The sequence below is a fragment of the Haliotis asinina genome, chromosome 14 (genome assembly GCF_037392515.1).
Source record: "Haliotis asinina isolate JCU_RB_2024 chromosome 14, JCU_Hal_asi_v2, whole genome shotgun sequence".
Taxonomy (NCBI): domain Eukaryota; kingdom Metazoa; phylum Mollusca; class Gastropoda; order Lepetellida; family Haliotidae; genus Haliotis; species Haliotis asinina.
This window is the reverse complement of record NC_090293.1, coordinates 8,627,851-8,644,265: the sequence shown is the minus strand read 5'-3', so window position 1 is coordinate 8,644,265 and position 16,415 is coordinate 8,627,851. Positions and strand designations below refer to the sequence as shown.

Sequence of the window (16,415 nt, the reverse complement as noted above, 5' to 3'; positions counted from 1 at the left end):
AATGCGACAATGCGACAAATGGACGAAATGTCGCATTGTCACTGTGTCGCACTGTCGCGTGACAGTCGTTTGGAAAAATATTTTTCTATTCATCCAAAGGGTGACATACGAGATAACGACAAATTTTCAAGGGCAAACTATGCATTCTTAGGCTATCCTCACTCATTTTACATGCAGCGGCAATGCGACAACGCGACAATGTCGCCCCAGGATTCCACACTCAGGGAAGCTAATCATTTTTATACACGAGGTAGTCATGTTGCTTCTGTACTTTCGTAATCACTGTGACAAAACATTAAGTAAATATTTCCTTTAATGGCTTGGCGGTGGGTTAGCCCAGTGATAAAGCACGTTCAAACGGACAAATGGGATCGATTCCCGATGGGTACAGTGTGCGAAATACACTTTTATTGTCCCCACTGGCAGTATTGCTGGAGAGCAGCGTTACTCAATTACTCACTCACCCATTCACACTTGTAATGGCGGAACGATGATGCACTCACTCACTCACCTTAATAATGGCAGAGCGGTAATAAGACGACTGCCGTCCCACACTGTAAATTTACCCAGCTATGGCTATGTCTCAGGGTGATGCAAGGACATTAGGGGAGCATTTTTATGTTGTTTTTTGTGTGTGTTTGTCATCGCTCGACAGACCTTTCTAATTTCAATGTCGACACCTGTGATGGAAACAAGCTGACATAATACAGCAACTTGAACAAAAGGGCACACACGTTCGGCCAACTCCTGCAACAAACATCAGGTGGGTCTAAAACTGAACACGGGTGAACTGAAATGGAAATCTTGATTAGTCTTCCAAGAGTTATGTCCCTTTCATGTTTCGCCGATTTGACAAAGAGAGAGGAGCGGAGACAAGAGGCGGGGAGAGGGAGAAAGAGAGAGAGAGAGGGGGAGGGGAACAGGCGGAGGCGGGAGGGGGAGAAGAGAGAGAAGGAGAGAGACAGAGAGAGAGGGAGAGAGAGAGACAGAGAGAGAGAGAGATGTGATGTGAGGCGGTAAACAACTACACAACATCAGAAAATGTGTAGATATACTATAGGTAAAACTATCTAATAAAGTTCCACATGTCGCGTTCAAGAAACTCGGACACTATAACGGATTTATATTGTTTGACACACTCTCGTAAAGTTCGGGAGAGTGACAAAGGGAGAGCGGGAGCTGAGAGAAAACTAAATCTGTGCGCCATAACTCGTCCGCATATATGTAGTCCAAGACATTTCATCCCCCAAAATACTGAACTGCTACTGCTACTGCTGCTGAAGATCCGGGGTAGAGTAAGCCCTCAGCAACCCATGCTTGCCATAAATGGCGACTATGCTTGTCGTAATAGGCGACTAACGAGATCGGGTGGTCAGACTCGTTGACTTCGTTGACACGTCATCGGTTCCCAATTGTGAGATCGATGCTTATGCTGTTGATCACTGGATTGTCTGGTCCAAACTCGATTATTTACAGACCGCCGCCATATGGCTCGAATATTGCTGACTGCGTCGTAAAACTGAACTCACTTACTCACTGGCTTACACACTGTTCAGTTGATACAGCGTGCTAACCGTTAGAGACGTTCATTATATTGGTCTCTCCAAACACATTAAACTGTCTCAGTGTCATGTAACTGAAAAAAGCAGAGTTATATCAAACTCGCCAAGTGGCACTCACTTACTCACCCAAACGCTCACTCACCCACTCACTCTCTCACCCACTCAATCACCTCCCTCCCCATTTCCCCTCCAACATACACACACACACACACACACATACACACACACACACACGCACCACACCACACATACACACCACACACACACTCACTCATCTAAGCACTCACACTCTCATTCAACTAAACACTCACTCACCCATCTAAACACTCACTAACCTGCCAAAACAATCACTCATTCCCTCATCCATCAAAGCACTCACACATTCATCCACCTACGCACTGACACGCTCACCCACCCAAACACTCTCGCACTCACCCATCCAAGCACTCACTCACCAAGTCACCATGCATGTCCTTAGGTTTGTCAGCTGTATGAAGCTGTTCGCTCAACTTGTATGCGTGCAGAAATCTCTGTCACGCCACCAATCTCGGCAATGCTCAGAGGATTTACTGCTGTTTGGTAATCCTCTCAACATATGTTGTATTAAGGCTCCGCAATATAACAATTTTCCCAGTATTTGCAGGTTTAGACATGAAAACGATACGCTGATCGCAAACCAGTATTTTTACAAGCACTCGCAAAACTTCGCAGCACTCAGAAATCGTATAATTCCGTTTTTCACACCCAAAGTCATGTGAATGTTGTAAAATGAACATTCAATCAACAATCAACAAAATCGGGTCCTTATTCGAAACAGTATGGTATGCACTGTACTGAGGTAAGGACGGGAACAGAGAGGTGGTGGGAGGGGGTTAAGAGGTTGTGCTGGAAAATAGATGGGAAGATTTGTGTCTGTCATCCATCCTAAACTGTGTTTGAATCTGATATTACTCTTGATTACGGTTTGCCTGCTCCATGTCCCGATACTATCCGAACCCGACACCGTCATCATTTGCTGTGTGTATTTTGTCAAGGAAGCTATGCCGGCAAAATATAAGATATGAAAAACAAGACGAGAAAAAGTCACAACATTTTACTGCCTATTTTACAAAATGAAGAATGGGTAAAAAAAATAGAGGTCGCTGTATGTACAAAAAAGTTGAAAAGTTGCATTAGAATCTGATTCACCACACACAACCCAGTAAACTTAAACAAGTTTATGATAAACTCTAAATGCAGATCTGAACTATAGTACAGTCCCAGCGCTAAATCAGATAAAATGTCAGCTAATATTTATTCTGCTGTTTCAATATTTCCAGTCAAGTATCGCTTACTTTGTCGTTTCAATAAATCAAAATATGCTAGCTACTGGTCGATGTACGGTTAATATATATTTCAACAAACAAAACTGTACTGGCAATTGTACTTGCGTCCCTATTCTTTTTTCACCAAATTAAGGTGTGTACAAAGCTTACATCATTGCCATTAAGACACTGTACTTACAAAACAAGAACTATAAGGTGCCATCGACCATTAACTGTATCTATACATTTTTATTTTAACAAATAAGACGGGCCCATTTGCTAATGTTGTTTACAACTGAGGCATATGAAACACTAAAGCGCCCACACAATTACATTACCCTCATGCAAAAGAGAAAATCTGAGAGGCTCCCTCCACGGAGAAGGATTGTTGGATGTGTGATGTCATTTCCGTAAAGTGGCGAATTCATCGAAATTATTTATCATATATAGCTATCTAATTCCCCGGATAAAGAGGATAAACAGTGTGCCGCATCTGCTGATATCGACACACTTACTATGACGTCTTACTGAAAGCCACTTTCACGATGACGTCATACCTAAAGGTCACTTATGGTTGACGTCATAAATGGAGGCTGGAAATTATAAGTTGTACTAAGACAAAGCACACAGGCAGATTCTTCACAAAGTGTCGTTATGTGATACAGATCAAAGAGTAACAGACTCCTTTTAAAAAGTTGACAGGTTTACAGCAGCAACGATAATCATTCACAAATAAAATATTCGCCAGATACAAAATATAGCTTCTCAAATCCTTTGGAATGAAAAGCTATGGCATCACAACGGACAACAGAGGGTTGTATTACGGTGTAAATTCACACAGATCACCTTAACAGAGTTTACGTACCTCTTTATCACTCACTGTTTTCGCAGCCCGTCAACAATGAAATACTTGTTTCCTGTAAAGATGTCTCCGGATGGCATATCTATCAACAGTACTAATCACCGACAGATAAGGAGTAGACTTTGGTTGGCTTTGGATTCGGGTCGACTGTCTAGACTACGTTCCGAGCAGTATTCGATCTGGTTTTACCCCAATCGCATACCTACAGCACCTGTACTGTTGGCCTCCATTGTGTGCCTCTTCACTCACTCACTCTCTCACCCACTCACTCACTCACTCGCCCACTGTGACACGATGTAATACCTAGTGTGATAGTTCGACCGTATATCATGCAACCTTCCAGATCTAGTACCATCAAAACCATTGGGACAGTGACGTTTAGTGACAAATGTCCCCAATACTAGAGGTGTCGTTCTGGTACGCGCAGAGATGATTGGCGACGAATGAAAGCCGCCGCTCTTCATCAGCAAGGCAGACGTAAACATGCACATGAATATTACGCGAGTGATTACAAATGCCATTTGAAACATGTCGACGTCCATGAGCTTATCTGTTCTGAAGAATGCTCATCTTTATGCGTAAGGCCCTGGATTAGGGGGAGTACCTGAAAGAATGAAAAGTGTCAAACGTTTACACGTTAGTTGTGATTGATGAAGACAAGATTAGGAAAGGGTGGGGGAGAAGAAGGGGAATGGGATATACCATATGTCATCCTGCGTTGTGTAACATGTTTTATAGATATATTCACTCTGTGCACTGACACAGCAAGAATTAGCTCTTGAACGACGTATACAGGATAACGGGAAGTCCACAAAAACGCGCCATGTATTCATGCACACGGGAGAGACCAGAAGAAAAAAAAACTCATACAGTTTACTTTCTTACACTTTCGTATTTTCTTAGAACCACAAGAAAAAAACTGTCAGCTGAAAATATGCCAGCAGCCAGTTCAGATAACGAGCTTTTGACAAGACTTACCCCTGTCTTCGGATAGCACAGCACAACACCATAGCGAACACCATTCCCACAATCTGTGAAGTAAACAAGTTATAACCTTTCATTGCACGACTCCTTGCGTGTTGCGGATTGGAAAGGGTCCTTAGCAAGATCTGATTGTGATGAAGGATGTTCTAATGAATCGGGTGGTCCGTTTGGATGTCTGTCATCGTACCCCGCCATTGCTTGATGTCACTGGATATATTGCCCGAACGCGATTATTCAGACAGCGGTCAATGTCATGCTCAAAGAGGTCTCAGATACTGTATCTAGTAATGTTGGGATAGCAGGACTTGCACATTCCTACACGCATAGTATCCTGGTCTTGTTTTTCTGTATATCGGGCCGATGGGGTAGTCTCGGGGGTAATCCCCCTCCGTGATATGGCAGGAATGTTGCTACACGTGGCTCAAAACCAAACTCACTTACTCACTGTAGTAATTGACTTAATCAGACGTATGTGTACGAGTTCTACTGACGTATGTGACGTTGGTACTTCATATTGAAAACGTACGACAACAATGAGTGAGGAAAGGATGATCAAGCGATCAACAGCATGATCATCGATCTGCGCAATGGGGAACCGATCCCGTTAGTCGCCTCTAACGACAAGCATGATCGCATTTTTTTGGGCAAGCATTGCTTATAGACTTTCCTACCCTGAGTCTTCACGGGTCGCGATGACCTGTTTTAAATACAGATCAAAGGATTTTAGCTAACGCATAATACCGGCAAACAAAATAGATGACCTGCATTTAACTTTTAACTCGCGCTCAACAAATATTTGTACTCACCAAAGGAATTGCACATATTAGTGGGATGCACACAACCAATGTTGGTAAAGATGGCGTGACAATCTTGTCCACACATGGCTGTATCAGGAAAGAATTAAATATTAAACACATGCTGAACAAGGTGTATGACATTAAGGAGGCAATGCTTAAAGATGTCTACACGTAGTCTGTCTCACAGTACATGAACCACACTATTTCCCTTACTGCCTAGCCCTCCCTGCAATGTAGTCTGTCTCACACTCCCTGAACCACACTATTTCCCCTACAGCCTAGCCCACCCTGCAATGTAGTCTGTCTCTCAGTCTCTGAACCACATTATTTCCCCTACTGCTTAGCCCTTCCTGCAATGTAGTCTGTCTCACACTCCCTGAACCACATTATTTCCCCTACTGCCTAGCCCTCCCTGCAATGTAGTCTGTATCGCACTCCCTACACCAGATTATTTCCCCTACTGCCTAGCCCACCCTGAAATGTAGTCTGTCTCACAGTCCCTGAACCACATCATTTTCCATACTGCTTAGCCCTCCCTGCAATGTAGTCTGTATCACACTCCCTGAACCACACTATTTCCCCTACTGCCTAGCCCACCCTGAAATGTAGTCTGTATCACACTCCCTGAACCACACTATTTCCCCTACTGCCTAGCCCTCCCTGCAATGTAGTCTGTATCACACTCCCTGAACCACACTATTTCCCCTACTGCCTAGCCCTCCCTGCAATGTAGTCTGTCTCACACTCCCTGAACCACATCATTTTCCAAACTGCTTAGCCCTCTCTGCAATGTAGTCTCTATCACACTCCCTGAACCACACTATTTCCCCTACAGCCTAGCCCTCCCTGCAATGTAGTCTGTCTCACACTCCCTGAACCACATCATTTTCCCCTACTGCCTAGCCCACCCTGCAATGTAGTCTGTCTCACACTCCCTGAACCACATCATTTTCCATACTGCCTAGCCCACCCTGCAATGTAGTCTGTCTCACAGTCCCTGAACCACATCATTTTCCATACTGCTTAGCCCTCCCTGCAATGTAGTCTGTCTCACACTCCCTGAACCACACTATTTCCCCTACTGCCTAGCCCTCCCTGCAATGTAGTCTGTCTCACAGTCCCTGAACCACATCATTTTCCATACTGCTTAGCCCTCCCTGCAATGTAGTCTGTCTCACACTCCCTTAACCACACTATTTCCCCTACAGCCTAGCCCTCTCTGCAATGTAGTCTGTCTCACAGTCCCTTAACCACACTATTTCCCCTACAGCCTAGCCCACCCTGCAATGTAGTCTGTCTCACAGTCCCTGAACCACACTATTTCCCCTACAGCCTAGCCCTCCCTGCAATGTAGTCTGTCTCACAGTCCCTTAACCACACTATTTTCCATACTGCCTAGCCCACCCTGCAATGTAGTCTGTCTCACAGTCCCTTAACCACACTATTTTCCATACTGCCTAGCCCTCCCTGCAATGTAGTCTGTCTCACAGTCCCTGAACCACACTATTTCCCCTACAGCCTAGCCCTCCCTGCAATGTAGTCTGTCTCACAGTCCCTTAACCACACTATTTTCCATACTGCCTAGCCCTCCCTGCAATGTAGTCTGTCTCACAGTCCCTTAACCACACTATTTTCCATACTGCCTAGCCCTCCCTGCAGTGCTAGCGAACGAATAAACTTTGATATTTTTTTTATCTTCTTTTTTAACAATTACACATGAAAGACTTGTGGTTAGTCTTGAGTGGAACACCAAATTCATTCTTTATAAACGAGTGGTTAATTAATACCGAGCGATTAAGAGTTGCCAAAAAGTCGTCTGCTTCACTCTCGCCCGCCAACCAAACCACAGACAAAGACACACGTACCTCTGTAACCTAAGCGCTACAACGACCCGCAGTGACGTCATGAGAGGAGGGAATTTCAGTTACTTGTATCAGGGAGATATATACAAAATTGTGGATTGTAGTCAGAAGGGTCGATTTAAGGTAATTAAATGTTGAAATGAGTAATTTTAATGACGGGGTTTCATTAAACGATTTATGTATTTGTACCCCCTTGAGATATGTGATCTCTAAAGCTCTAAATGAAATAAGTTTTATCAATGGTACTCCTTTACAATTATTCTCTTTCCACGGGGGTTACACCCGTCATATCTTCCTACGTAACCTCTGTTTTGTGTCGGCTTTGTGTGTGTGTGTGTGTGTGTGTGTGTGTGTGGTGTGTGTGTGTGCGTGCATGCGTGTGTGCGTGTGGCGGTTAGTCTAAATCGCAACGCTATCCCATTTGGTATTTGCAACTTTGTGAATACTTACATTCACGTAGTTTTCAATTCTGCAGCTGTAAGGGATTTGAATGCCGGTAAAATAATCCCCAGCACCCACCGCCGAACCACAACAGTCAAACTGCAATAAGTCAACAACGAAGAGTCAAGAACTAAGTAGTATCGTAGTAAGTATCAGTTCAACAGCCACGCGACAACTGCATCTATAAACGCCTATATTCCAAATATTTAACCAGCATTGTTGTGTACCTATCCACATAGACATTGGCACGTGCGAGCGTTTTACATATCTGTGTATTAAGTAGTACACTAGAATTATTGTCTACAGCAGCCCATGTTCGTCGAAATAGACGACTAACGGGATCGGGAGATCAGGTGGGCTCACTTAGTTGAAACTTCATCGTATCCCAACTGCGTGGACCATTGCGCCTATGTCAATCACTGGATTGTCTGGTCCAGACATGATTACTTCCGGACTGCTGTCATACAGCTGGAAGATTCCTGTATCCGGTGGAACTGGTAAAACAGCAACTACAATTATACTTCAGGGTGAAAGAAGAAATAAGGAGACATATGGATGAGATATGACTGTTCACCTTATCTTGAATGGTGTCCATGAATGCTTTTGAGTTTACATCGGTCGAGTACGTCTCAACCTTTTCGTCGAGAACTGTCTTGACTGCGTTTGTAACCTGTGAATGGAGAAAATACAACTGAACATGGTATGGGAATTGCAGTAAATATATTCTTATCGCTAATGTCTGAACCATATAATGCTTTGACTGGGCTCCTGTCTACATAAAGAGGTGGCGGGCGGTGATTTAGTTTGATCTGAACATACGAAGTTGTTGCACTTACATATGCTTCATTTTGTTGTTGTTGTTTTGTTTTCGTTTTTCGTTCGTTTTTGGCTGCTGTTTTTTTACACAAAATATATTTTGGAAATGCTCCATTACCTTAACACATACTCAAACAAAATATGAGAGGCCTTGTGATAAAATACGTGTTATTTGTCACTTAAAGTTTGGTTTCATGAACTAAATATTAAGTTGCATATCCATGGCTCTAAAGCCAACTCCTTCCCTCATTCTCAGTGAGCGAAATAACCGCTGTCCCGCTTGCCCGTGGCTTGTACAAATCCAATCGGGTCAGTAAATCTCCAGTCACTGACCCAAATGGCAAGAATCAATTTGTAAAGATATGACTTGTTAAGTTATGTGACATATTTTAATCATGCAAGATCATGGCCTGATAAAAACGCTCATTATATCAGCAGCTTAATGGCGAAACCTGTGTCTACATTCAGCTTTATTACTTTGTGGACTGACCAGAAAATGTGAAAACACAATAACCGCTCTAAGTAAACTACCTGCTCACCATATCAGACACCAATTCCTTCATCACAAAAAGGCGAACCGCAAGTCCAACAAGAGCGATGAAAATAAGGGTCAGGCTGATGAAAAACTAGGAGAGAAATACAAATATATGCCATATATTAACATGAGCTGGGGGCTTTGCCCATAAGTGCTAATCGTTTTAGATAGCACTGGTTCAGACTTTCTTCCCACACTATATATAAGCTGTCACCCCGTTATAACGGATTACTGTCTAAAGCGGACTTTAGACCATTCGTTCACTCATTCAACCATTACCGTGCTCCACAATACCCGTGCTCTACCATATCCGGGATCCACCATCTCGGGCTTGCTCCCTGTATCAAGCTAACATTCTGCTACACGTGATAACAAAAATCCTTTTCATAGGGTGTTTTAGGGTAGTCTGGTAGTTAAAATGTTGTTCAGTTACGTGGAATGTTCGATTCCGCACATTTCGCGCAACGTGGAAAGTCCATGTCATTCTCCAGTCACATTTAGCTGACGTATCCCTAAAAGCGGCGTAAACCGATACTCACTCACACACTCACTCACACACTCAAGGTCGCGTTAAACCAAAACAGTATCATTCAAATGGCTCTGTTCCTCTCAAGTTATCTTTAACCCAAATTGTCTCATAATAAACAACACACGTTTTACACATGAAGGAAAACATTCGATCGATATGTCCTAAAAACAAAAGAATCTACTCACAGAAATAAGCAGGCACTGGCTCTCTCTGAGAGCTCCGCAACATCCGAAAAAGCCAACAATGGCGATGATGATACCGACTGCGATCAAGCCGTAGCCACCAATGCGCGCCAGTCTGATGTCTTCTTCTTCCTCCAAATACATGTGTATATTCGGGTCAAGACAGACCCAAATACCGACGGCAAGAAGCGCAAGACCAATGGTCTGAAACAGACATGAAATTACACTTATGATCTCATTACATTGTATGCTCGCTTTATTATCTTTCAGGAATGGGGCGATGTGGACCAGTTCTAAATGTAATACTTGATAGTCCGTTCCACTTGTTTTGTTGTTGCTTTTTAAATTACCCATACTTTGAATGTACATTATTTCTCCATTTCTCCATTCTTTAAAATTAATGGACCTCGGATTCATTTTTTTCACGAACGGGGAGTTTCTTGGACATTTCTCTCTACTGAACATAATTTTACAGGGCTTTCTTACTATACTCCTTGTTGAGCTGGCTTTGCATGTATTTGTGTCATCATCATCTCGTACTCAACACAGTTTGATAGCGATTCATGGACACGTATTTATCATGCAGTTTGCATCGTACAAAGTATCTCTCTTTGGCCACCATACCCCATAAATATGAAAAGAGATGAAAGTTTATATACATATACAGCCATCAGTTACAGTTCTGATTTATTGGTTTTCAGATTTGAATCATTCGAAATGGAGGCGATTAAAATAATAGGTCATAGCAGTTGTTATTTTACTCCTATTTTACGCCCAATTATAACACAAATTCCTAAATTGGCATTATAAAATCCTTTGTCTTAAAGCGTTAAGCAACAAAAGTCTTAGCTTTCCCCGTGCCCTTTGAACAGTCAACGTCAATCTTCTTAACCGATTAATTATGTTTCTCCATCTACAGTACACCCACAGTACATCTAATGTTACACTTATGTACATCCCCACTTCCGTGCACAGTACACCTACAGAACATCTTATCCCACACTTATGTAAATCCCCACGTCCATCCACAGTACATCTAATGCTGCACTTGTATACACCCCAACGTCCATCCACAGTACACGAGCAGTACATCTAAGCCTACCTCTGTGTACCTCCCCACGTCCATCCACAGTACACCGACAGTACATCTAATACCGCACTTATGTACATCCCAACGTCCATCTGCAATACACCTGAAGTACATCTTAGCCTACGCCTACATACATGCCCACGTTCGTTCACAGTACACCTGCAACAAATTTTAGCCTACACTTATGTAAATTCCCACATCCATCTACAGTACACCCATTGTACATCTAAGCATACACCTATGTACATCCGCACGTCCACCCACAGTATACGTACAGTCCTAGAGTACATCTAGAGCCACACCTGTGCACATCCGCAATGCCCATCCAGAGTACCTGCAGTTCATGTAAGTATACACATATGTACATCTGCATGTCCATTCACCATACATGTGTATGATCATACACACCACCCCCACTCCCATCCCCATCCCCACCCCCCAACACACACACACACACCACCTCCACCTCCACCCCCACCCTCTCTCCCACACATAAACATCGCCATGGGTAAACCAAAAAGGCTGTGTTTAACTAGTTACGGATAGCTTATAACACAAGCTAACGCCTTACAGTATTTCCTTTGATTGCTGTTTACGCAGTCGGCAATATTCCAGTCCTACTACGGTAAACTGTAAATAATCGATCCAGAATCAATAACCCTGATTAATAATAAACTAAGATCAGTCCACTCCAGCATAGATGCTTGGGAATCTCCTTTCAGTCAGTCCCCAGAGTATAACGGCATACATATCTGTCAGACTGACACTGCCTGACAATGTAGGAAAATGTTGGTGTTATCTCCATACCCTTTCTCATTGCTTCATTCATTGTCCTATTCATAACTGTGTGTCAGATTAATACTTTAAAATTTCAAAATCCATATGCTAATCCAATCGTGTTTCACATAGTCCTAAAACTTATTCAAATTAGTACCGGTCAAAGCGCCATTTTGTTTACGTAAACTGTTTCCACTTTGTGTTCACGCCAGTGTCCAGCTGGCGGCAATTTAGTCAGGACCCATGCAGTTTGACCAAACAATAAACCTCCACATGCCTTCCTTTGTGGCCAACTGACCAGGCAGATGACCGTCTGGGCACAAGGACAAAGACTGCACCGTAAACGAAACCTCTCGGCCTCGCCTTAATTGGGTCGCGTTTGTGAAAGTCTGTTGAAAGTCTATTCGCACTGATTCAAGTGATCAAGCTTGTAATGAATACATTCTCTACGATGCTGCAAACTAACACACGGTTCCAGTAAATGACACAAACATGAGCTCAAAAATATATCAAACAGTATCTCTTCCTGTAGGGAAACTGCTCCTTTGTCCTTTACCCGTTAGGAAATAGTCAAAAATAGAGAATGGAGAATGATGATTTTGTCATATATCATATATTCTACATATTGTGTTTTACCGTCGTTGGGGTGTTGTGAGACGAAACCGTCATTTATTAACGGTTAATCTCAGCTCCGAAATCTGTGTCACTGATGTTTTAACTACATATTATATCACATGGGAAAACCAGGGCTAAACATGGTTAAATTAACCTGTTGTTCGTCTGGGACATCGATAATTGCTGTGAGACTGCCCTTCGCGCACTTTGCGACCCAGTCTGACGGAATGGTAAGCAAGAGTGTATGAAATGGCATCCACGCACAGCGACAAATGAACGATCTCATTAATGTCAAGCAGCGAACCGAGGCATGCAGTCGGCCACCGGGGTTTATCAACCATGTTTTGAACAAACCGTTTGTAGACAACGACTGCAGCGGAAGACATGCAAATCATCAGAACTGGCGAGACTGAGAGAATATTTTACCTACCGAGAGTATGACGTTGTATCCAACTAGCAAATATTTGATTATGGTATGACAGCCTCCCAAACCCATGGCTAGTAGATCGTTTATCCTGTCAGAAATAAGGAATTAACAACACCAAGGTACGGCGTACCCCTGACTGAGCAGTGGTCTGTGCTGGCGGATGTGACGTGATAGCGCGACGCTATATGCATAAGGCTATTTATAACCTTACATCGATTGTTCAGGCAGGCCGTGTACACTATATCTTGAGTGAATACTGGAAACAAATATGCATACTGCTGGTAATTCAGGCTGGTTTAGCCAATACTAGAAATCTGACATCTACACATGATGTTAACGTACTAGTTATACAAATACGATGGTACAATTCGATGTGGTTTTGGAAGGGCGTTTATAGTCAGCTTAAGCTTCCAGACACAGCTACTGTTTACACAAAATGTATGTAAGTGAAACTCATGCACCTTTGAAAGCTGAAAGATGCTATATGTTTGTAGTAATACAGAAATACAGACAAAAGTTCTAGGTTCAAGTGTCTGAGTGCGTATAAAACACCACGTTTGTACACATGTTCTCGAGGGGGATTAATTGATTTTGTACATGACAAGAGCGGGGCGGGGAGGGGGAGGAGGTGGGGGGCGGATCACTTACTTTGCACATTAATTTAATTCGTGGCGGCATTCATGTTGTACATGCAACTCCATACAACTCATCATCTTCCCCCGGTGTATGTTCACTTCATCTGTGTAAGTTCACACTGTCAGTGAAGTCCACTCTGTCAGTGTAAGTTCATTCTGTCAGTGAAGTCCACTCTGTCAGTGTAAGTTCATTCTGTCAGTGAAGTCCACTCTGTCAGTGTAAGTTCATTCTGTCAGTGAAGTTCACTCTGTCAGTGTAAGTTCATTCTGTCAGTGAAGTCCACTCTGTCAGTGTAAGTTCATTCTGTCAATGAAGTCCACTCTGTCAGTGTAAGTTCATTCTGTCAGTGAAGTCCACTCTGTCAGTGTAAGTTCATTCTGTCAGTGAAGTCCACTCTGTCAGTGTAAGTTCATTCTGTCAGTGAAGTCCACTCTGTCAGTGTAAGTTCACATTGTCAGTGAAGTCCACTCCTCCCGTGTAAGTTCACACTGTCAGTGAAGTCCACTCCGCCCGTGTAAGTTCACATTGTCAGTGAAGTCCACTTCGCCCGTGTAAGTTCACACTGTCAGTGAAGTCCACTCCTCCCGTGTAAGTTCTTTCTTTCAGTGTACGTTCATTCATTCTGTCTGTGTAAGTTCACACTGTCAGTGAAGTCCACTCCTCCCGTGTAAGTTCACATTGTCAGTGAAGTCCACTCCGCCCGTGTAAGTTCACACTGTCAGTCAAGTCCACTCCTCCCGTGTAAGTTCACACTGTCAGTCAAGTCCACTCCGCCCGTGTAAGTTCACACTGTCAGTCAAGTCCACTCCGCCCGTGTAAGTTCACACTGTCAGTGAAGTCCACTCCTCCCGTGTAAGTTCTTTCTTTCAGTGTACGTTCATTCATTCTGTCTGTGTAAGTTCACACTGTCAGTGAAGTCCACTCCTCCCGTGTAAGTTCACATTGTCAGTGAAGTCCACTCCGCCCGTGTAAGTTCACTCTGTCAGTGTAAATTCACATTGCCACTGTAACTTCACATTGTCAGTGTAAGTTCATTCTGTCAGTGAAAGTTCACATTGTCACTGTACGTTCACACTGTCACCGTAAGTTCACACTGTCACTGTAAGTTCATGTTGTCACTGTAAGTTTACATTGTCAGTATAAGCTCACTCTGTCAGTGTAAGTTCACTCTGTCAGTCTTCTCTGTCAGTGTACGTTCACTCTGTCAGTGTAAAAAAATTCACCCTGTCAGTGTAAGTCTTCTCTGTTAGTGGAAGTCCTCTCTGTCAGTGTAAGTTCACTCTGTCACTGTAAGTCTACCCTGTCAGTGTAAGTTCATCACACAACGATGGCGGTATTTAATGATAGGTAGCCCTCAGAGATATATGTGAGTCTGCCGTATGTATCCTATACACACCAAGCGTTACATAGAAAAGAAAAAATAAAGCACAGCAACATTCCGGCTTAATTGCTTCTGTTGTAGTAATGCCTGCACCAGACAATCCAGTGATCAATAACATGAGCACCGATCTACGCAATTGGGAGGCGATGACATATAGCACTCCAGTCGCCTTGTACAACGAGCATGGCTTTCTGAAGATAGTCTAAGATCAATTCTAACCCGGATTTTCACACGTCCAAAGTGACACGAGTTGAAAGTGCTGTGCACGAACACAAGGAAGATGGAATTCAGAGCCTTAGTCCGTATACCATCCTCAAGCATTAAACAGTATATATTTAATCTGGGGCTCTTCTTAAAATTAAAATTTTTAGGAGTACCTTTTAAAAAAAACATTTCAAAGACTATTTCTTCACGAAACACCGACACCAAGAAGGAATTTATGTGGCCAGGTTTTTGTGTACGGATCATAATCGCCACCTTTAATCTACTCACACTGCGTATGGACATTTTACACAGGTGGGTACCATCTTCATGGCGTAATGGATACGGCACCAGTCTGAAATGAGGAAGGTCCATTGTATGCAAAACAGATAAGGCTTGAATCGAGGTGTAAAAGGTTTCATCTTTTCGGAACTGGACGAGTAAGTTAGTGATAACATGACTGAAAACTGTATTCTAATTCAACTGTGTTTTGTCAGATCCGACGGGAGGCACGTCATAGATGTTATCACAGGCGCCGGTATGGCGTTTACAAACCAGTTAATACCAAGATGCAAGGTGTTTGTCGTTTCACGCCGCACTCAGCAATATTCCAGGTGTTTAACTGTGGTCTCTAAATAATAGACCCTGGACCACACAATGCCGTGATCAACAGCACGAACATCGATATACGCAACTGGGAAACGATGGCTTCAACCAAGCCAGTGAGCCTGACAAACCGATCCCGTTATTCTTTATTCATTAACTTTCAATGCCTTTCATCCAGATGTCAAATACACATATATTTTACTCATGTTTCTTTTGATATGGCATGTTCCGTTTACTTCGCTCAACAATATCCTAGCCTGACGACATTCTAATGAATAATGGGCCGGACAATGCAGTGACTGACATCATGAACATCGGCCCAACGATGTTTCTCAAACCATAAGTATAATAATACAAAAACGGTAAGATCAAAGCTTACAGAACTGTCAGTTTGAACCGTTCTGAAATTTGAGATGAAAGGAATCCTGCATGTCCGAATTATGTGCCTTGTATTTGAAGCACCGTAAAATCTTTAATTCCCATTCGAATCACTTGCGCATTACATCGTTAACATGCGACTTTCAGTGGCATCCCAGCATTATCTGGGGCCTGCAGAAATGGGATTCATACCTTATAACCACGCCGGGAATCAAACACGGTTGACAAAATGAATACTTTATCCACTCACCTACCTCGCTGTGCCTATTTTAAGCCATTAAAAGATAGTAGAAAAACAACTGCACAATTGTTGAGGAACAGTACACACGAACGAAACAGAGAGAGAGAGAGAGAGAGAGAGAGAGAGAGAAAGGGAGAGAGAGAGAGGGAGAGAGAGAGAGATTCATCCATATGACAACTGCCTATTAAC

The 16,415-nt window shown here is 43.0% G+C and overlaps 1 protein-coding gene across 1 annotated transcript; it reads right to left on the bottom strand.

Annotated features, from left to right (window-relative positions):
* Positions 1–2,640: 2,640 nt before the first annotated feature.
* Positions 2,641–12,963, bottom strand: LOC137261354 (CD9 antigen-like). Its single transcript, XM_067799096.1, has 8 exons — positions 12,787–12,963; positions 9,878–10,078; positions 9,168–9,254; positions 8,387–8,482; positions 7,822–7,911; positions 5,519–5,596; positions 4,707–4,759; positions 2,641–4,332 (listed from the first exon to the last, which is right to left on the bottom strand). Exons 1-8 carry the CDS (start codon positions 12,850–12,852, stop codon positions 4,320–4,322), a joined length of 684 nt encoding a protein of 227 aa, XP_067655197.1. The 5' UTR covers positions 12,853–12,963; the 3' UTR covers positions 2,641–4,319.
* Positions 12,964–16,415: the final 3,452 nt, after the last annotated feature.

Coding starts and splice junctions, on each gene's coding strand:
- LOC137261354 (XM_067799096.1), bottom strand. CDS start 12,852: ATGGGTTTGGGAGGCTGTCATACCATAATCAAATATTTGCTAGTTGGA. Junction 7,912..8,386: donor TGGACACCATTCAAGATAAG/GTGAACAGTCAT, acceptor GACTTATTGCAG/TTTGACTGTTGTGGTTCGGC. Junction 5,597..7,821: donor GAATTGAAAACTACGTGAAT/GTAAGTATTCAC, acceptor TTCCTGATACAG/CCATGTGTGGACAAGATTGT.